Genomic DNA, 21,353 nt, shown 5'->3' on the forward strand with positions numbered 1-21,353 from the left:
TTGGTCCCCACAAAGTGATAAATACACGCACACATACACACACACACACACACACACACACACACACACACACATACACACACAATGCATGTCTCTCCAGAGAGTGGGTGGAAGTTAACAAACTCCATCTTATTCCTGCCTGCAGTGGCATATATATGCATGCATATGCCCATAGTACAATGATATTTAGATATCTGTTTTAAATCGAAATAAAATAACTGCCCTAAAGATAGAGTATATGTGCATATTTAACTCATTATTTGTTTTGATATAAATACATAATGTTTCTGGCAGACATGCACAGAAGGCTTCAGTGCTGCCGGAGTGTATTTGTGTCACGCTTGTGCTTTAATATCAGCGTTAGCCATGCAGAACAGATTGCGCTCACGTGCCGACTCTGCAGTCCTCTGCTCGCGCTGTGCCATGCGTCTCTCTCAGCCAGGCCTCACTACTGCATTCTGCTGGCGGCTCTTAGAACAGCAGCTGCACAAAACACGTTGCAGGCAAAATAGGCTAATCATGGGTTAGAAATTAGAACAAACATGGGTCCAAAACAGTCATTCAAGATTTAAGTTTGAACATTCAAGTATTGAGTGAAAATGAAAGTCACAAAGGAATATACTTAGACTTGGCCTATATTTAAAGTTGCTGCGTGTAAAATTGTGGATGTTAAAATATGTTCTCATATCCCGGCAGAGACACACATTCCTGTTTTTTGAGTGATTGTTGATGTTGTGTAGGTTGTAGGCAGGGGCTCCAATGAAAATACCAAAAAGTACTGAGTGAAAAGTTCCAAAAATAGCCATCTTCACGACCTAGCAAAATACAGCATTGCGAAGTCTAGGAAACATCCGTGATGATGTTACATGCTGCGCACCGGCCCTCGCGATCAAGCGGGTATGTCAATTATAAACCAGGATTTAGCTGGTTTAAAATGGCCTCCCAGCCTGTCAAGATAGTGCTCCACTGGTTTAACTGGCCTGGTGTCCCCTAGCCTGACCAGCTAAAAGTGCCCAAAAACCCTCTAAAACCAACCAGCTTAGGCTGGTTTTAGCTGGTTTTTCAGCAGGACACTCTGGATAACATCAAATATTAGAATTTTGCCAGAAAATGTATTCAATTTGATTGATCTGGATGAAAAAGTGCTTAATCTCTGCATGAAAAACTTTGCTTGAGCTACCAGCTTTAGTTTTTAGAGAAGTCTTTTTGTGGAATACACAGTACTGAAGCTTCTGTCCAATTCTTTCATTGGCATTAATGTAAGCAAAATACATAACAGAATGTCAAGTGTTTATAAATGTATGTTTGAACATGCTCTGTCTCTACAGATCCTTATGTGAAGATTCATCTTCTACAAAATGGAAAGAGACTGAAAAAGAAGAAGACAACAGTGAAGAAGAACACACTGAACCCGTACTACAACGAGTCCTTCAGTTTCGAGATTCCACAGGACCAAATGCAGGTAGAGTTTGCAGGACTCAATATAAAGTTTTTCCTTCTTTGTGTTCAGTCATGCTCACCTGTCAGAGTTTTTTATTGTGGAATCGGTCAATGTCATGCCGTCCATATAGACATGAAAATGGCTCGTCGATAAAAGTTTTCTTTCTTTTGTATACAACTAAATAGCCTTCAGTTTACATCACATCTCATTGACATTTTTCTTCTTAATCAAATATATATTTTAGTTTAGATATTTTTACTGGAAAGTGACAAAAGCACTGATTAAGAAAATACATTTTTGTGTGCATGATTTGCAACTTTTATTAAGGGTGAGGGACATTCTCATTCTAGAGCGCATTTGATTTCACTAAAAATTGTATACACGCTTAAGTTCAAGGGAAGTCATCAATATTTTTCCTGGGAAAAAATGCTATATCTGTAAAATGCTATTTTACACTGTAAAAGTCGTATTTTACAGTAAAAATATTAAAACATTCTTAAAACAAGAAAAATTACTTGAAAAGCATAAAAACACAGGATATTAAAGAAATTGTTCACCCAAAAATGTAAATTCTCTAATCAATTACTCACCCTTATGCCTTCCCAGATGTGTACGACTTTTTTTCATCTGCTGAACACAAATTAATAATTTTTCGGTAAATTTTGAAGCTCCAAAAGACATATAAAGTCAGCATAAACGTAATCCATTTGACTCCAGTGGTTAAATCAACGTCTAGATCTCAGAAGTCATATGATAGGAGTGGGTGAGAAACAGATCACTTTCACATTCTTCTTGTGTTTTTAGTGATTTACATTTTACAGGCATATCGCCCCCCCACTGAGAAGGGAGAAGAATTTCAAGCAAAAAAGTTGATTGTTCTGTTCCTTGCCCACACTTATCATATCACTTCTGAAGTCATGGATTTAACCACTGGTATCGTATGGGTTACTTTTATTATGACTTTTGTGCGTTTTGGAGCGTGAAAATGTTGGCACCCATTCACTTGAAATGTATGGACCTACAGAGCTGAAATATTCTTCAAAAAACCTTAATTTGTGTTCTACAGAAGAAAGTTCACACACATCTGAGATGGCATGAGGGTGAGTAAATGATGAGAGAAATTTCATTTTTAGGTTAACTATCCCTTTAAGTCTTCTTTTCACAAAAATTGTACAATACTTAGTGGAGTTTATGCCTTAAACAATAAAAAAAACTATCTGCCAATGGCAAAAGAAAAACAATCCTGTTTTCACTTTGAATCAAAAATCGTGTCAGATGTATCTGAAAACAATATGTAATTTAGCTTCTCATGTAAAATGTATATATTTTTAAAGAATGTTTAGATATTTGTACTGAAATTCAAGACAATATTGCTCAGTAAAATTTTTTTTTTTTTTTTGCAGTGTATGAGTACACAACATACAGTCAAAGCTAACATGAATATAAAGCCACACAATTTTGATTTTGATTTCATGGGGTCTTCTCGTTTTGAAAATGAGAATTGGCAATCAAATATAGAGATCATTGCTTACCTTGCAGTGTGTCTTTTCAATTAGACTATGTAGAGTTAATCACAATATCTGATTTTTATAGAAAATCCAAGCTGTGATCACAGTGCTGGACTATGACAAGATCGGCAAGAACGATGCCATCGGCAAGATCTGGGTGGGCAGCAAAGCACAGGGCACTGAGCTGAGGCACTGGTCCGACATGCTTACAAATCCACGGCGGCCCATCGCTCAGTGGCATCCACTCAAACCTGAGGAGGAGGTGGACGCGTCGCTAGCAGCCCTCAATGCCAAGAAATAATCCTGCCACTTCCCTTCTACTTCCTCCCCAACTTCCCTACCTTTCTTTCTTTCTTTCTTCCACTTTTCAACATGCACAGCATCTTCAACAACCAATCAGCACTGAATTACAGCCATGGGCCACCAGAGTGGACACTAGAGGTTTCAAATGAAGACGACTGGATCTCATCGACTGCTACAACCCAACACAAATGAGATCAAGTTCGTCAAGACCAGCCGATCTCAGAGGTCAGTATGTCCTTTGAAGAGTGTTCTTTGGCACAGCTTGGAGTTATGGACATTTTCACCCAAAAGTCCAAGAGATCCACAGCATTCCAAAATTTTGCATCGGGGACCAGGGATAGAAACACACTGCCTATTCCACTGCCTAATTTTAACACATTCCTTCTAGATTCTCTGGTCATCTAGATCAAATGCATTCAGTTACTTTTGTTTAGTCTGAAAGGACAATTAAAAATGACTTATAATTATGAAAATGAAAAAAAATATATATAATCATAATTATAATAAAGGAGAATGGTCAGATATTTGGACTAGATGCTCCTGACCCAACAAGAAGGAATTTTTCAGGTGTCATCGATTACACTGCCTGCAAACAACCTCTTCTTCCATTCTTCTTCCACTGCCCAACATCCTAACACACCCTGACATAAAGGAGACAAGCCTTCAAACATCACAAAATAAGCAATTCTTAGCTTCCAGGGACATCTCCCTGTTAGCATTTGTGTATTTGTTTCTTCGCTTTGATTTGTTGTATTAAATGTATTCTGCCTGAGCACTTTAAATGAACGTGTGTTTCTGTTTTAGTCGATAACTTTGTTTTTATCAGTATTTTTACCTGCATTTGGGAGTTTGTTGCTTTGATTCATGTTTTTTACCTTCTGGACCTGCTCATTAAGAATTTATTCCAGAATTTGTTTATTAATGTTTTTTTAATTTTGGTTTTAACCTGAAGTTCTTACAAGGAGTGAGAGTTTGGCAGAGGGCATTGTTGTGTACTTGTGTGTATTTATTTACTTCACATTTGACCAAACAGCTGAAATTATTTGCACTACTGGCACTACATGTATGTTGCTCTATCGATTAGTGACGTTGCATTCTTGATGCAAGTTTTCAAATTTGCATTTGTTAACAATACAAGGAACTTCTAGAATCTGAATGTTGCTTTAGTGCTTACAGTGGGTGATTCATCGTTTGACAATGCAAATCTCAGAATATGATTTCACTGATGAACTATGATTAAATGATATAGATTCATTTTCTGGCATTTGATACTTGTATTGCCTGGAGAACATATTTTAGCAATGATGATATCTTAAGTTGTTTACTAGTTGGGGAATTTAGCAAATGGCACGCCTGAAACTGATCTACATTTATTTTTAGAGCGTAATTTAGTGTGTATCAGTGGCATAGCCAGAAATAAGACCTTGGGTGTGCAAGAACAAAAGCACAATTAAGTGAAATATAATAAAATGAATTTTAATCTCTGTGTAGTTTAAATTACTTTAAAAAATAAATGATATAAAAATATGAGGCTTCATAATTCATCAATAATAATAATAATAGTTTGGAATGATTCATTATTATTTTACAAAATATACTAAAGACACAAATATAAATTATGGTAGAATTTGCACAATGTAAAAACACACCAGGTTTTAGTTAAATTAATTGGTTATAAAACTTAATTGTGGATAAGAAATAAATCAGTTATGCATTGTGTTGAACAGAAGAATGCACAACTGTAAGAAGATTCAAAAGCTTTTTGAGCATTCTTTGTATTTATGGAGTATAGGGAGGTTTGGTTAATAAAAATAAATAATAATAATATATATATATATATATATATATATATATATATATATATATATATATATATATATATATATATATATACTGTTATTATGTTAATTACGAAGCCAATATATAAAGTATAATACCATGTCTGACATGATGCAAACAGTAAAGCGTAAAAAAGAAAACCTGCTATTTGATTTAGGTGTGCAAGCTTACATTTTGTGTGGCAGCTGCACACCCTGGCACACCCGTGGCTATGCCACTGATGTGCATAGCCTTTTTAAATCAGACCAAATGCTACATTTAGAGAGCCAAGAGTGAATTTGAGGAAGAAATGGTTGTACTTACCATGCAGTTACCCATATTCAAAGAAGCATATTTTCTGACAAGCCACGTTCGGTTGCAATAGCTCTGTTGATTGTGAAATTGCAGGTTCTTCCATCCACATTCAAAGTGCAGTTAGATATTTTTATGTCTCTTTGCAAGCCTAATGAATGTGTGGTTATTCATCATTTATTTATCATTTATTACATGTTTATACAATTTCATGGTTTTTCTATTTATATTGAAACACACTTCATTTAAGGATCAATGTCTATTTTTACTCTGTTATTGTAAGTTATTTTTGAGGTTACTCTCAAACACAAATGTGTCCCATATTACGAAAAGCGTAAACAAAGAAATCACAATCTTGCAATTAATAACCCTCTCCTCAAATCCATAGTGTAGTTTTACCTATATATGCATAGTTCCTACTTTATGATACTGCATGTTACAATAAAAAGATGTGCATGTTTCAAAGATGAAGCAAAAATATGTTGTGTACCTAAGTAGGTGTTCTTTGTCATTTTAATAACAAAAAGGAGGGGGATACCATACTGTGTATATTTTCTAATGAAAACAAATATGTATTTATTTTCCGTGAGTGGGTACTGGAGAGAATATGAACTACACTAGACTAATTTTCATTTTCAGATTCAATCCATGCCTGAACATCATGAGCAAATATGTTAAGTGCTTTGTGTGGACTAATACAGAATGAAAACGTAGCCGCATGCTTGCCGTCTACTAATGTTGTTAAAGCAGATTTGTTTTTGTTTTTTATTAATTTATTAACATATTTATTACTTGATTTTATTCCAAATGATTATTTATCTTAATTTTATAATATTTGTGAGTGTCTTTGTTAAAATATGTTTCTAAGAAGTAAAAACTTCTGTAGGGGGCTCCAAGTCTGAATCTTTTCCCCCATCTTATAAGAACAATGATGCAAAATTTTGGATCATACAAAATCATTATGAAGTAGATAAAGTTTCCTTTTCTCATTTAAGACTTTATTATAATTTTTGTCTTTTTCACAATCAGTGCCAATAAGAGAAGTCACGTTTACTGCCATTTTATCTGACTTTATGTCATTCTTACGTGATTTTTTCAGACCAACTGATTTATACCTTTGGCAACAAAGTTGCATTAGCACAATTGTATTAATCGTGTTATAGAAAACTTGGAGTCCCCATTGCTTTCTAAAAGCTTTTATTTATGGAAATGTTACATGATTACAGCATTTAACTAGCCAATAAACATTAAGTGTGCGTGAGAGTGAGTGTTGATAAGATAAAGCCATAAGACTAGAGCTTAAATCTTTGGAGCTCAGCTATATAGATGTACTTAAGATGATTCTAAAAATGTCTCCTCCTTTCATAGGCCTGTGTGTCTCCTCACAATTAATTTAGTCTGTGAAGCTTTGGGGCTGGACAGGTTCCTAAAAGTGTGCTGATTTGAACATTATTGGCAGTTTAACTTGCAATTGTCAGTCTCTAAATAATGCTTTTGCAATGTTTTGATTTTCTTTTGTTTTTTGTTTGTATTATGGATATCTTTATTGAGTTTTGTAAATGCCTTGATTTAACACAAACTGTGTTAGGGAAGTTTGTTTGTACACTGGTTGGTGTAGTTGTTGCTATTCCACTATGTATATACACACAAGCATTTAGGGGCAAAGGGCAATTCAAAAGGGTGGTTTAAAAGGGTTGTGTAACCATGGAAACATTTAACGTACAAAGTTCCAGATGTTTTAAGCCTTTTAATGCAAATATTATTAACAATTTTATAATTATTTTTCATTATTAATGTAATAATACAATTAATTAAATAAATTAAGTAAAAATAATAAGCAAATGTAACAATAAAAATAATATTTGATATAGGAAAATGTTACTTAAACATGTAGATGCTTTCAAATGGATATCTATCTATCTATTTATTTAATTTAAATTATTGGAAATGTATTAGAATTATGCAGAATTTAACTTGTCCAAGTAATTTCAATCAGCATAACCAGAAAATGTTTGGGGTTTGAGTGTGTGTAACTGTTCAACAATAATGCATAGGCCCTTTAATAAATAATCATTTGTTGTTATTTAATCAAACACTGCCATTCTGCCTATATGGCAGCATGCACAATGCACAATACATTCCTAATTGTCTACAACAGAGTTGTTGCTTGCAAGCAAAGATATTTGAGAACAACACAAAAAAGGGTTTCAATGAGTTGCAAACGTTTCGATTCAGAGTGTTCATTCAGTTTGAGTGTTTTATGTTGTACAACTGAAAGAGAGACTGTTCTGGCACCCACGGCAGAGACATTTTAATGATTTTTGTAGATTTCTTTGGATTCTAGCCAACAAACAAAATAGCAAAAAAGGTAGCACTGTGCAATTAGGTTGTATATGTTAACTTTAGTTAACGCAATAGTTAACATAAACTAACCATGAACAATAGCTGAATTTTACAGCATTTAATAATCTTGGTTAATGTGAATTTCTACATTTACTACTAAAATTTACACTCAAACATGTAAAACAACATTTGAAGTTGTATATTAACATTGGTTAATTCATTACTGTATGAACAACTATCAAATATACACAATAGTGCTTTTATAAATGAACAATAACTAATATTAATAAATGCTGTATAAAAATAATTGTTAATTGTAGTTCATGATACCAAATGTATTTACTAATATTAACATGCAGAACCTTTTTATAAAGTGTTACCACAAAAGAGCTGATGTCTTTATGTCTGCTTTTGCATAGTCACACATCTAGGCAAGTGCTTTGGGGGAAATTAACAAAAGCTTGCCACTGGATCTCTTTTTCTATTCTTTGTTTTCTCTTGCACATTTCACTCTGCTTATATGGAATTGTATTTATTTTCTATTTGTTGTGTTCTGTTCTTTTAGTCAGTGGGAGATTGCGAGGGTTTGGCCCTCAGGCCTGTTTGTACCTTCCAGTGTTCTTGTGTGTGCGTGTGTGTGTGTTCATGTAAGTAATGTCGTGCCTAGTGTGGATCAATCGCATGCTTTAGCCCTTGATGGGACACTTTGACAAAACGTTGCTCACAGACTTTTCCTAAGGTACATCCTTGTAAAGACATAAAGGGAACCAAATAGCTCTAAAGATGTATCATATGTGTTACCAGCTCTGTTCTGAAACAAATGGTAAAAATAAAAGCCTTTTAATTACACTTATTTCTGTCTCACTGTGGTGTTGTTTAACAAATTTCAACATGGGAATTTAACATAGGAAGAAACAGTTCTTGTGTCTAGTATGTAACCAATAATTCTATTAATAATTCATTTTATTTCCATTATTATGATTTGATTTGTTCTTTATAATAACAAAAATAATAATAACAATGATGATGATAATAATATTGTTTTATTATTATTATTATTATTATGTTCTATAGTACGTTTTTTATTGCTAAATTGCTAAATTAATTTCCATCTTCACTGCCAGATTTTGGCTTACAATTAAAACGGAGCATTTGTTGTTTCAGAAGCAGCTCATACAGATTAGTGTCTTAAAAACTATATAGAGGTCTGATAAAAATATATATATATATTTCATGGAACTTAGATGGATATTTAAATATTGTACATTGCTGGCACAGAAATACTAAAATACTGTAATATAATTTGTTCAGATGCTCATAAGACCACTTTTTGACCATTTTATGTATTTCACAGACACTAAAAGCAAAACAATGCTGAGATGATAGAGAAATGGGATAGTTCACACAAAAATGACAATTCTCTCATCATTTACTCACCCTAATGCCATCCCAGATGTGTATGAATTTTTTTCTTCAGCAGAACACTAATTAAGATTTTTAAAAGAATATTTCAGCTCTGTAATTCCATAAAATGCAAGTGAATGGTGATCAGACCTTTGAAGCTCAAAAAAAATCACATAAAGGAAATATAAAAGTTATCCATATGACTGCAGTGTTGAAATGCATATCTCCAGAAGGGATATAATAGGTGTTGGTGAGAAACAGAACAATATTTAAATGCTTTTTTTTACTCTAAATCAACACTTTAACTTTCCCTTTCAAATGTGAAAGTGAAACTAAACCACCACATGTGACTTTCAGATGTAGTTGTGAAAGTTGACATTTAGAGTAAAAAAGGACTTACATTTGTATCTGTTTTTCACCCACACCTACTATATAGCTAATCATTTCAGAAAGCAAGCAGGCAGAGGGCAGCACCACACATAATAAGTCATGTGACAATATTTTCTTGCATTTTGTGGTGTGTTTCTTTAATTAATAGTCATAATAGGCAAACAGTTAACACAATCATAAACAAAGTGCTGTGAGCATTGGTTCAAGATTACAGGTTAAAAATGATGAAAAATGAAGAAAAAAAAACAATACTAGTGATGTGCTTTTGTTTTGTACATATACACTCTGAAATAAAATCCAGAAAGCATAAATAAATATAAAACACATTCAACAAGGGTGCTATATAACAATTCTTCAACCTCATTACATATAGAAAACACTGTTATTAAAAAAGTAGACAGAACAACAAAGTCCTGGACAAATGGGTTGACTTGCACAGAAAGTAGATTATAAGAAGTAACATCATTTCTCAGTGGGAAAGTTCCATTTAACAATGAATTGGAAGAGATTCAGAAAAGTAATTGACCAATTTAAGACACCTGACTGCTTTAGGACAATTGGATCGGATTGTGTGTAATTGCATACTATATAAAATAATGACAGTTTGTTTAGCTCTTGCCTGCTGAAAAGACCGGCACAGTTGGTCCCAGCATACAGTATTTGGTGTTTTGGATACTGGTGTGTTCCCAAAAGGCTTCTGAAGTAGCAAAACCAGCAAGACTTCCTTGGCAAACCAGCTTCACCAGTCAGACCAAGTAAGTTTTGCTGTTGAACAACATGACTAAGCTGGTCCACCAGTTAGACTGGCACCAAAACCTGCTTAAACCAGCCTGCATAAACATTCTATGCTGGTCTTTTCAGCATGGTTTAGAAAGCTTCCTCCTATGATCTTGAACAAGTTTAATTTATTTGACATAGTTGTGGCACCTCCTTGAAACCAAAATTGTGGCTACAGTGACACTTGTAATTAAGTACACTGCTGAAAAAACAGGTCATACCAGCAGGTGGCTATGCTGGTCAACCATTTCAAGCTGTTTTTTGAAACATAGTTAACCAGCTCAACCAGCTCTCCACTAGCTTAATCTAAGATCTATCTTTCTATGGTCTATCAGCTCTCACCAACTTGATGAATTTGGTTTACCAGGTCAGCCCCAACTCAACCGGTCAATCATCTAGAAGACTAGCTTTGACAACTCGGAAACCATGTAAACCCAGCTACCACTTTAAGCAGGTTTTTGCTGGATTTTCCAGCAGGGTAAATCTCTGGTTTTGTGAAAACATCTTAACCTTGGAAATGATATGCCAAGAGAACTAACAAAAACCCATTATCAAGTATGATACTGATCAGGTTGGTGTATATGGAGGACATTGTGAAACTTGAAGTTCTGAGGTTTCTCCCATTTGGTCTCTCTCTGTTCAGTGTTGACCCAAGTGTTTTTTTCTTTGCTTCATGTAATTCCTCACTTGGAGAGTTTGCTGATGACTCTAATTAAGGCTCCATTCTCATCTTTCAGTCGCTGGTTATCAGATTTGAGTTCTGTCAAAACCTGGAATTCATAATGAGAGAGGGAAGTTAGGTTTTGGTAAAACAAAAAAAAGATTATGGATTATTAACTCAGAAATTTTACAATTTCTACAATCAATAAGATAAGACAAATTTAAAGGTGCACTAAGTAATTTCCATTTTTTTATTTTTTATTATTATTATTTAATTATACCCTTAAAGAAATACACTATTTACAGGTGCATTCGTCACCCATGATTAATTTATTCCACAGCAGCAAATGAGATAGTAGCAGCAATATTTGTCTGGTCATGTGATCTCAACATGGTGAGCACCATCAGGGGGCAAACCCACTTTACGTATAATAAAGCCACTATTTCTAGGCCGCTGATATGACTGAAGTCTTCATCTCATGTGAGTGGACAGCATACTGTTTGGAAAAAGTGCTATTCATTTATTTAGGTGCAGATAAAAAATAAAACAACACAAAAAGAATTACTTGGTGCACAAATTAAAATATGTAATATAGCCATGCTGTGGAAATTCTTTTGTTAACAAATCAACAAGAGATGTTTCAAAGTTTCAATATCACAACAGATAACAATGTAGGCCTATTATTTTTAAATTCACCTTTATAGTGGTATGAATGGCAGTTGGCACACTGCATTGTGAATATGTGCTGATGCATGCTGTGGTATTCAGATAAGTGGGGTAAAAAACAAGGCAAACAGAGAGAAGGCTGGTTTTCTGGGTCATCTCCTCCTAAAAGTGCTCTAAGTAAAATAGCAATGCCAGCACTACAAAAGATTTAACAACAGAGCAAAGCCAGCATCTCATGACTTTCATTTCACATCTTTCCAGGCTTTGGATAAAAACACTATCTTTTACAAACAAACAAACAAACAAACACACACACACACACACACACACACACACACACACACACACACACACACACACACACACACACACACACACACAGAGAGAGAGAGAGAGAGAGAGAGAGAGAGAGACAGAGTCTCACAGCACTGAGGACATTTTAGCAATTCTCAACACAGGGTAGATAAACTGATATTTTAAGTAATAAAGGCACGCATATTTATCAGAAAGATAACTATCAGCCTAGTTGTTCTTGTCTTGTGTATCTGTTTGTTGCCCATGTGTCTGGTGTGTGGTTGCCTTCCAGTTTGATACGTGTCAGCTAAGCTTCAATGGAGGATTGCATGATTCTATTCCTGACTTCCACAACGCACAGAATCTATTATTTGTTGTCAATAAATTCTTTGAACTGTTCCTCTGCTCTTGGGTCTGTTTGTTATGATAATCTCAAAAATGTATGCAATAAACATAAGCCATTACAATATATTATTGTGTGAAAAGGATAATAATGACTGTCCCAAAGTTTTCGTGCCATTTTCACAGTTTGCCAAGTTGACAAAAGAGTCCATGAAGAGCATGCTTGAGATGCTTGAGATAATTTCCAATCAAGCTGTAAATGTTTCCAAATGATACGAAAAGTATGAAAATATTATTTATGTGTTTTTTTTTTTTGTTTTTAAGATACATAAAATGTTAGCTTTGAAATTAGCATTAGTAAGGCAAAGAAGTCAGTCATTTTATTTCAAAAATGTTATTTCCATCACAGAATTTCAGAAAAAAAGACAAAATGACAGAAATCATCTGTGATGCATGTACTAATACTGTTGGACATTATATTAGACAAATTAGAAGAAAAATAGAGTGTGATTTTTAACAAGCCTGTCTAGAAGTCCACAGCGCCTAAAATGCCTCAAGTTGAAGAAACAAACTAATGTTTGATAGATATAGTCCTACTAGTATTTAGAAGTTCTGTAGCAGTGATTTCATATTGACATTGCTAGAGTACAGAGGAGAAGTTTGGTCATGGGTTTGGAAGAGCTAAAAATATCTTCAAAGTCATCGTCTGCAGTAGGAATGTGAGGGGATGCCCTTCACCAGACCCACAAGAGAAAAAGGGAGAAAGGGAGAAAGAAAGAAAGAAAGAAAGAAAGTATTAACGGAAAGCTCTGTGATGCAAGACAAACATAATAGACAGAGAGACCTGCCTGAGAGTGTTGCAGAAAGAGGACTATGGGGTACAATGGAGAACTGGAAAGAGGGAGAGAAAGAGACAGAGCAAAGGACTAGAGATCCTCCGTCTCGGGGAGAGAAGCCATCTGAGAAAGGAGGGCGAGTGTGTGGAGCAGGGCTTTGTTCTCCACTAGGAGTCGCTCGTTCCCCCTACGGAGAGCCTGCAGTCGAGCCAGAGCAGGAAGGGTCTGAGAATATAGAAAGGGCAGGGAATTACAAGTGTGAGGTAACGTTAAAGAGAGTTTGGGAAGAAAATGGATAGGATTAGTGTATTTGAGTTAGTAAAATATTAAAATCTACATGAAATCAATCAAATCTGATCTTGTTTACTTATTTACATATGAAGCGACTTTACAGTTTGGCTGGCGCCACCAAGGTGTTAAGGTCTGGATAGTTAGCATGGTTCAGCTAGCCCCTGCTGGCTATGTTTCTTACATAACCACTATATTTTTTTCTCATTAAAATACATCACATTATGGAAGTAAAATGTGTTTGCAAATGCTGTTTCATGATGACTTTAAAGAGGAAGAACAAAACAGATAGAATAAGAATGCAAAAATCATCAGGCAACAACAAATATGTGCTGGACAAACACAACAATAGCATAAAGGACAAATGGAACAAGCCTGCATTCACCTTCATGACAACTTGTAAGAAAAACAAATCAAGCTTCTCAATGGGGAAGTTAATTCTTTTTTTTTTTTTAAACAGTAGTGCACTACTAGTAGACACTACACAATGGTCTCCAGCTTTATTGTGTTAGGGGCACTTGTCACAAGGCTTTTAAACTAGCTTCACCAGATTCATCAGAAAGACCATGCTGGTCAACCAGCCTCACCAGCTATGGCTATGATAGTCCACTAGTAAGACCAACACCAAACCAGCACTAGCCAGCATAAACCAGCCTATACCTGCAAGGAAATTGCATGCTGTTTAAGCTGGTCTTTTTAGCAGGTTATTGGCCATATCTTCATGACTCACAAAAATGTAACCTCCGTTCCCTGTTAAAAAGCTACACTTTGATGCTGCGCTGATTTTAGCGCTTTGGGAACAGCTTTAGGTGTGACCAGCTGTGACACGTCAATGAAATTGACTAGAATTTATAGCCTCTGCTGGTGACATCAATTGGATGCACCTGTAGCAGGGCTAAAAATAGATGCGTCACAGGTGCATCTTCAGATAATTTGTTCTGCTTCTCAAGCTGTCAGAACTTTCTTTCCTCTGTTAGGAGTTAGAATTTGTTAGGCAGTGCGCAGAAAACCGTTTCTCCTTTCCAAGAATGAGTGTGAAGCCAAGCAAGCAGTGTGTGTTCCCGTGTTTACGCTCTATGGCTGAAACGGACACACACCGATTTTGTTTTGTGTGTTTGGTGGAAGAGCATGCTGCTCTTGTGTTGGGGCGGGGTGTGTGCAATCTGTTTACAGTCAAAATGCTTCACCCTCGTCTTGCTTACTTCCAAGAGCCAGCACCCACTCTTTCATCGTGGGGCTCTCACATTGATCTGGCTGAGGAGCGAGAGACGGGTCCGTCCCTATCGCTCGCTCTCTCCCCTGATCCAGCTGATCCTTCTCGTGAGCCTGAAGTGCAATTTGGCTTCTCTTCAGTTCACGAGGGGGACACTGAATCTCTTGAGTCTGTGGACTTTGAGTACCCACCATTCAACGCACTATAATAAAGTGGCTGAGGCCAAACGCTCCAAACTAGAAGACAAATTTATGTCTGGTGTCCAAAAAAGAAAAAAAAGAAAAGGAAACGTTATATCAGTCCCTTCCTTTATATGATGACCTCCATGACGAGCTTTCTCGTTCATGGAGGAATCTTTATAGTTCCTGTGTCTTTGTGCCCTCGACGTCGACATATTAAACTATCGTATGTGCTGAGACACGGTGGTATTCAGTGATGCCGCTGGTTTAAGAGACACTTGCGGTTATCTCTCGCCTGGCTCGGCATCATCGCTAAAGAGACCCACTCTCCCCAAAATGTCGTGCAGGACCACCTCCACGCTTGTGGATAAGGCTTAACAGGCAGCAGGTTAGGCTGGTGCTGCCCTGCACACTCTGGCAGTGTTACAGGCATACCAGGCTGATCTGTTGAAGGACATGAGTATGGGCAACATGGATGACGAAGAGGCTTGTCTCTCCGCGTGACCAAGTAGATGGCTTGCGCCATTGGCCGGTCTATGTCTGCTTTAGTCAGCACGGAGAGACACTCATCCGCATTATGAATTACATAGACGACTGGCTGACACAAGCACAGTCACAAGAACTGGCATTACAGCACAGGGATATTGTCTTAACTCATCTGGTTTCTCTGGGGTTGAGGCTCAACGCCAAGAAAAGCATTCTCTCGCACTCAGAAAACTACCTATCTGGGGATCGTATGGAATTCGATCACAATGCGGGCACAATTGTCTCCCGCTTGAATCGAGTCCATTCGGAACACCCTGAGCAAAGTTTGGCTAGGCCAAGGTTGCTCTGTTCATCAGGATCAACGACTACTAGATCTCATGGCAACTGAGTCCTCGGTGATCCCTTTGGGCCTTTTTGCACATGAGAACGTTTCAGTTGTGGCACAAAGCCAGGGGATTTCATCCAAGGGCCAATCCCCTAGGCTGATAAGGGTTGCGTGCCATGTGCTACGTACCCTTTCTATGTGGTTCCTCACATTGGGTCCCACTCGAGCTGCATCTTGCCAGCGCAGGTTGCTAATGACATTCGCCTCCCTGACGGGCTGGGGAGCAGTCTTAAGTGGTCGTCCAGCTCAAGGGGAATGGGAGGGTCATCATCTTGATTGTCACATTAACTGTCTCGAGATGATGGCTGTATTTCTGGCCCTGAAATACTTCCTCCAGAGGCTGCCATGTCTTGGTGCGGGTGGACAACACAGCGGGTCTCTTACAGAAACCATCAAGGAGGTCTACGTTCACGCCAGCTGAACAGACTGGCACGGCAGATAATCCTTTGGTTCCAGGGCAAGCTCCTGTTAATTAGAGCAGCTTATATCCCTGGATGCCTGAATGGCGGATGAGTGGAAATTCCACCCCGATGTAGTGGAACTAATCTGGATGAGATTTTACAGGGCAGAAGTGGACCTCTTTGCCTCTCAACAGACAACGCAATGTCCCCTCTACTTCTCTCTGAGTCACCCAGCCCCCCTGGGTCTGGACGCGATGGCACATACATGGCCCAGAATGCACCTGTATGCTTTTCCCCCAGTTTCTCTGCTCCCGGAAGTCTTGGCCAGAACAGGGTATGGTTCTCTGAGATAATGTCTCTCCTCGACAGCTCACCTTGGGCGATTCCAGACAGGAGGGACCTTCTGTATCAGGCATAGGGGACAATATATTTCATCCCCGGCCCGAGCTGTGGAACCCTCATGTTTGGCCACTGAAGGGTACCAACTGAGGGACACTGGGCTTTCGCATGAAGTTATCGAGGCCATTTTCAGTGCTAGGGCTCCCTCTACTAGAAAAAGTTACACCAATAAATGGGGTGTCTTTGAAAGCTGGTGCAGTGCACATAATGCAGTTCCAGTTATCTGCCAGATTGCTTCAGTTCTGGACTTTCTGCAGGAAAAATTGTCAGCAGGCACATGCCCCGCCACTCTCAGGGTTTATGGGGCCACTCTATCGGCTTGCCACGCCTTGATTGACAGGGTGCCATTGGGGAGACATCTGCTCTCTTGCTTCATTCATGGAGCCATGCGACTGAGACCTCCTGCTAGGACCAGGATTCCTTCTTGAGACTTACCAATAGTCCTTGAGGTTCTGGATGAGACCCCCTTCGAACCTCTGATAAACTTCTGACTCTCAAATGGTTTTCTTATGGCAATTACTTCTCTAAAAAGAATTGGGGATCAGGCTCTGTCTGTCTTGCCAGCCTGCTTAGATTTTGCCCCAGGAATGGCTAAAGCAAATTTGCACCCTCATCCTGACTACCTGCCTAAGGTTCCTTACTCGACTGTACATCCAGTCACTCTCCAAGCCTTCTGCTCCCCGCAATTTACAACGCTGGAGTAGGAAAGACTTCACAGACTTGTCCAGTCTGTGCCCTTCAGACTTATGTCCACCACATTAGCCAGTGGCAAGTCAGGGCAACTATTGGTTTGCCATGGGTGCCACAACAGGGGGGCGGTCGCCACCAAGCAGACTATATTGCATTCGGTGAGGGATGCTATTGCCCTGGCCTACAAGGCACGCAGTCAGGCTTCGCCAGTAGGTATCAGAGCTCACTCAACCAGAGGGGTCGCCTTCTCTAAAGCTGTGGCTAGAGGTGTCCCTCTGCAGCAAGTTTCTGATGCGGAAGGCTAGTCCTCTCCACACACATACATAAGATTTTATAGTTTGGATGTTCATGCCACTCCGGGCTCTTATGCCCTTGAGTCAACATCACAAGCTCATGTGTGAGCCATCTCGCGCTCTTGTAAGCACAACTACACAACCGTAACGGGTCTGGACATCCACAGTGCGGCGGCATGGGTATTCTCGTTCTCAAAGAGCTAAAATCAGCACAGCATCAAAGTGTAGCTTTTTGACAGGGAACGTCTCAGGTTACTTAACTGTAACCCCTGTTCCCTGATAAAAGCGGAACGAGATGCCCCAGGACTGCTCTTCAGACAAAATACCTGACGATGCACCTATGATGCATCTATTTATAGATGTCACCAGCAGAGTCTATAAATTCTAGTCAATTTCATTGACGAGTGTTGCACACATATTCACAGCTGGTCACACCTAAAGCTGTTCCCAAAGCGCTAAAATCAGCGCAGCATTTCGTTCCACTTTTATCAGGGAACAGGGGTTACAGTTAAGTAACCCAAGACATTCCCTAATGGAGGGAACGAGACGGTGTGTCGATGTAGTGACACTAGGGGTCGATCTAGAGAGCCCGAGACACCTTTGAGAAAAGTTCATTGAAAATGGGCAAGTAGAATTTGCATGACACTCCCCCCGACATACGGGTATAAAAGGGAGGTTGGAATGCTGATTCATTCAGGTTTTTGCACTTAGGAGCCGAGACAAGTTCCCGGCCATTAAATCGATGTAGTTCAGCCTGTGGCAAGAGGAACACAACGTCTCGTTCCCTCCATCAGGGAATGGAGGTTACGGTAACCGAGACGTAGTCTTTCTGACACTCACTCGACGTTGTGTCGATGTAGTGAGCCTAGGGATCCCTATACAAAACACCACAATGGCTGAACTGTGTTACGTGAACTGCCGATGCAGGTGTAGGCAAGCTACTGTGAGCGTAGGAACAGATGCCCTCAGACTGCACGTAGCCTCCCCAGATGCCTCAAGACGCACCAGCCGCAGCCTTTTGTCTCTAAGTTTTTCTCTCCACAGTACCTTAGATTCATCTGGGACCTTTAAATGCTCATAAAACGCGCCAGGGAAGGCATTCTTTTCTGTTCCTATTCTTTCAGGGGGAAAAGACCCCACAGAGGCTACACCCTGTCCTGAAGGGGAGGGTAAAAAAGTGGTGAATACGTCATATGGGCCTAAAGGTGCACATGGAAGAGGCGCGTCAGTAGGTCCTGCCCTTCATAGGGGAGGAGCTCTACAAACACAGCGACAGGGGTAGTGGGAATCTGCCAAGGGAGACGCGGGTCTACCGGAAAAAAGGGAGACTGTACCGTGGAAGACACATCACAGGAGGATAACGGGGGTAACCAAGATCTGTGGAGCACTTACACCAGTACAGGGCATGTTAGCACACGTACTGGATCCGACTACAAATTCCTCCGCTTAATTTGTGAGCCAGAGGGCTAGGTTGAAGAACATCCAGGGTTCACAGATCAGGAACACGCATTGGGAGAGAAGAGTGCATGGCTTCACCTTTGTGGAGAGGAAAGGCATTATACACAAGCGATACACCCGGCCAGCAGCCCCGCGTAACAAAACTTACCTGTTCGTACCTGAAAGAACACAGGATGAAACTGGCTCAACACGGAGATTGTAAAATCTTGCAAAGATATTGGGTGTTGCCAAGCCCGCTGCTCTACAGATGTCTGCTAGAGAGGTGCTATTGGCCAGTACCCACGAGGATGCCACACTCCTTTTAGAGTGTGCTCAAACTGGGTCTGGTAGGCCAAAGCAATGGCATCCACGATCCAGTGGGCAAGCCTCTGTTTGGAGACATCGTTCCCTTTCCGCTGTCCACTGAAGCAGACAAAGAGCTGCTCAGAGCACCTAAAGCTCTGATCCAAATAGATGCGTAAAGCACTCACCAGACACAGCAATAATAAAGCTGTGTCTGCCTCCAGGGGTAGTGCTTGCAGGCTCACCACCTGATCACTAAAAGGGATCGTGGCAACCTTGGCCACATTGCCCGGTCAGTTCTCAGGATCACGTGAAAGTCTTCCGGACCGAACTCTAGGCACTCTTCGCTGACAGTGAGCATGGTCAGGAGGAAAGTCTTCAATGAGAAGGCATTTAACTCGGCCTAGACGGCTTAGAAGGACCACGGAGAGGTCCCATGAGGGAAAGAGGCACGGTCTAGGAGGGTTCAACCTCCTGGCACCTCTCAGGAACCTGATAATCAGGTTGTGCTTACAGAGAGACTTACCTAACACAGTGTCTTGTTATGCTGCTATAGCAGCTACATAGACCTTGAGAGTGGAGGGGGACAGCCGCCCGTCCAACTTCTCTTGCAGGAAGGAAAGTACTAACCCGACTGCGCATCTCTGGGGGTCTTTGCCATGGGAAGAACACCACTTAGCGAAGATACGCCACATCAGGGAATACAGCTGCCTTGTAGAAGGAGCTCTGGCCTGAGTGATTGTGTTAACCTCTGCGGGCGGTAGACCAGTTAGGTCTTCCGCGTCCCGTCCAGGGAACAGACATGGAGATTCCAGAGGTCTGGGTGTGGGTGCCAGAGGGTGCCCGTCCCTGAGAGAGAAGGTCTTTCCTCAGGGGAATTTGCCAAGGAGGTGTTGTCACGAGGAGTGTGAGGTCCGAGAACCAGGTCTGTGTGGGCCAATATGGAGCCACGAGAATGACCTGCTCATCGTCTTCCCTGACCTTGCTCAGAATCTGAGCAAGTAGATTCACTGGGGGAAATGCTTATTTGTGCAGCCCGCTGTGTGCCAGCACATCTGTACCAAGGGGAGCTTCCGCGGTATAGCGGGCAATAGGAGGATTGCCTGTTCCTTGCCTGAACATGTAGACCTGTTCCTTGCCGAATCGACTCCATATCAGATGGACCACCTGGGGGTGGAGACTCCACTCTCCCCTGAGCGCCACCTGCCACGACAGAGCATCTGCTGTGATGTTTAGGTTGCCAGGGATATGAGTGGCCTGGAGCCAGTGCTGTAGCGGTCTCATATGCATCATACGCGGCTGAGGATGCAATATATTCCAGGAGCCTCTAAAAGTGAAAGCATGCACTCGCATTTGAGGCCCGCTATCATTAACACTGAGTTTACTCCATGCAGAGAAAAGAGATGCTCTGAACTGGGGAGAGCTTGCTCTTTTCCCAGTTATCCCGAATCCCTAAATGGCTGAGGTGCTTGGGCACCAGGTACCTGTGTGCACACAGTAACTCTCGAGAGTGCGCTATAATAAGCCAGTTGTTGAGGTAATTAAGTAAGCAAACGCCCACTTCCATTAGCGGGGAAAGGGCTGCCTCTGCGATCTTCGGAAAGAAGCGGGGGGACAGGGACAAGCCAAAGGGGAGGACCTTATACTAATATGCCTGACCGTCGAACGCGAACTGTAGGAAGGGTCTGTGTCGAGGTAAAATCGAGACATGAAAGTACGCATCCGGGGGGGTGGGCATGTGTAAAATGTTTTTTAGACTTTTCTTCCCATAGTGACCAATCAATCAACATTAACCTTTTTGCATGTGAGTTTCTCCTGTACTGACGGATCTACCAGCATGAGTTCTTGAAAGCGCACTGTAATTAAAATAAATCTTACCTTTCACTTCACAGCAGATGCACTGGAGGACAGATTATATCACAGCGGGTTCACTGAAGGTCAAATGATATATTATCAAAAATACAATGTGGTTTTTAGATGTTTATAACGATTGATTATGATAAGATGTGATCGCAAATGCACAGTGCCATATTTTCGTTGCAATGCAAGATGGGATTCTGAGTTTGTATTGTCATAGACGCATATAAAAAGGAGGAGCATAGAAGGTTCTAAAAACGTAGTCCTTCCACTCTCTCTGCCCCAGAAGTGGTTGTGATGGATGGAATGAGAGAAGGCTCAAGTGGA

General features: G+C 39.9%; 2 protein-coding genes across 4 annotated transcripts in view; one reads left to right on the forward strand and one right to left on the reverse strand.

The window, feature by feature from the left end:
* syt2a (synaptotagmin IIa) overlaps positions 1–5,043 on the forward strand; it is a 42,991-nt gene extending 37,948 nt beyond the window's left edge. For both annotated transcript variants that reach the window (XM_052105118.1, XM_052105119.1), the window contains exons 8-9: positions 1,329–1,462; positions 3,035–5,043. In XM_052105118.1, coding sequence (XP_051961078.1) covers positions 1,329–1,462; positions 3,035–3,250 — 350 coding nt within the window. In that variant the 3' untranslated portion in view covers positions 3,251–5,043. The remainder of the gene's footprint in view (positions 1–1,328; positions 1,463–3,034) is intronic.
* Positions 5,044–9,596: 4,553 nt separating this feature from the next.
* Positions 9,597–21,353, reverse strand: part of LOC127628883 (protein phosphatase 1 regulatory subunit 12B) — a 39,698-nt gene continuing 27,941 nt past the window's right edge. The window contains exon 7 of one of the 2 annotated variants that reach the window (XM_052105835.1): positions 9,597–11,066. In XM_052105835.1, the coding sequence (XP_051961795.1) occupies positions 10,980–11,066 (87 nt within the window). In that variant the 3' untranslated portion in view covers positions 9,597–10,979. The remainder of the gene's footprint in view (positions 11,067–21,353) is intronic. The other variant, XM_052105834.1, reaches the window with a different exon arrangement.

This window comes from Xyrauchen texanus, chromosome 35, assembly GCF_025860055.1.
Source record: "Xyrauchen texanus isolate HMW12.3.18 chromosome 35, RBS_HiC_50CHRs, whole genome shotgun sequence".
NCBI lineage: Eukaryota > Metazoa > Chordata > Actinopteri > Cypriniformes > Catostomidae > Xyrauchen > Xyrauchen texanus.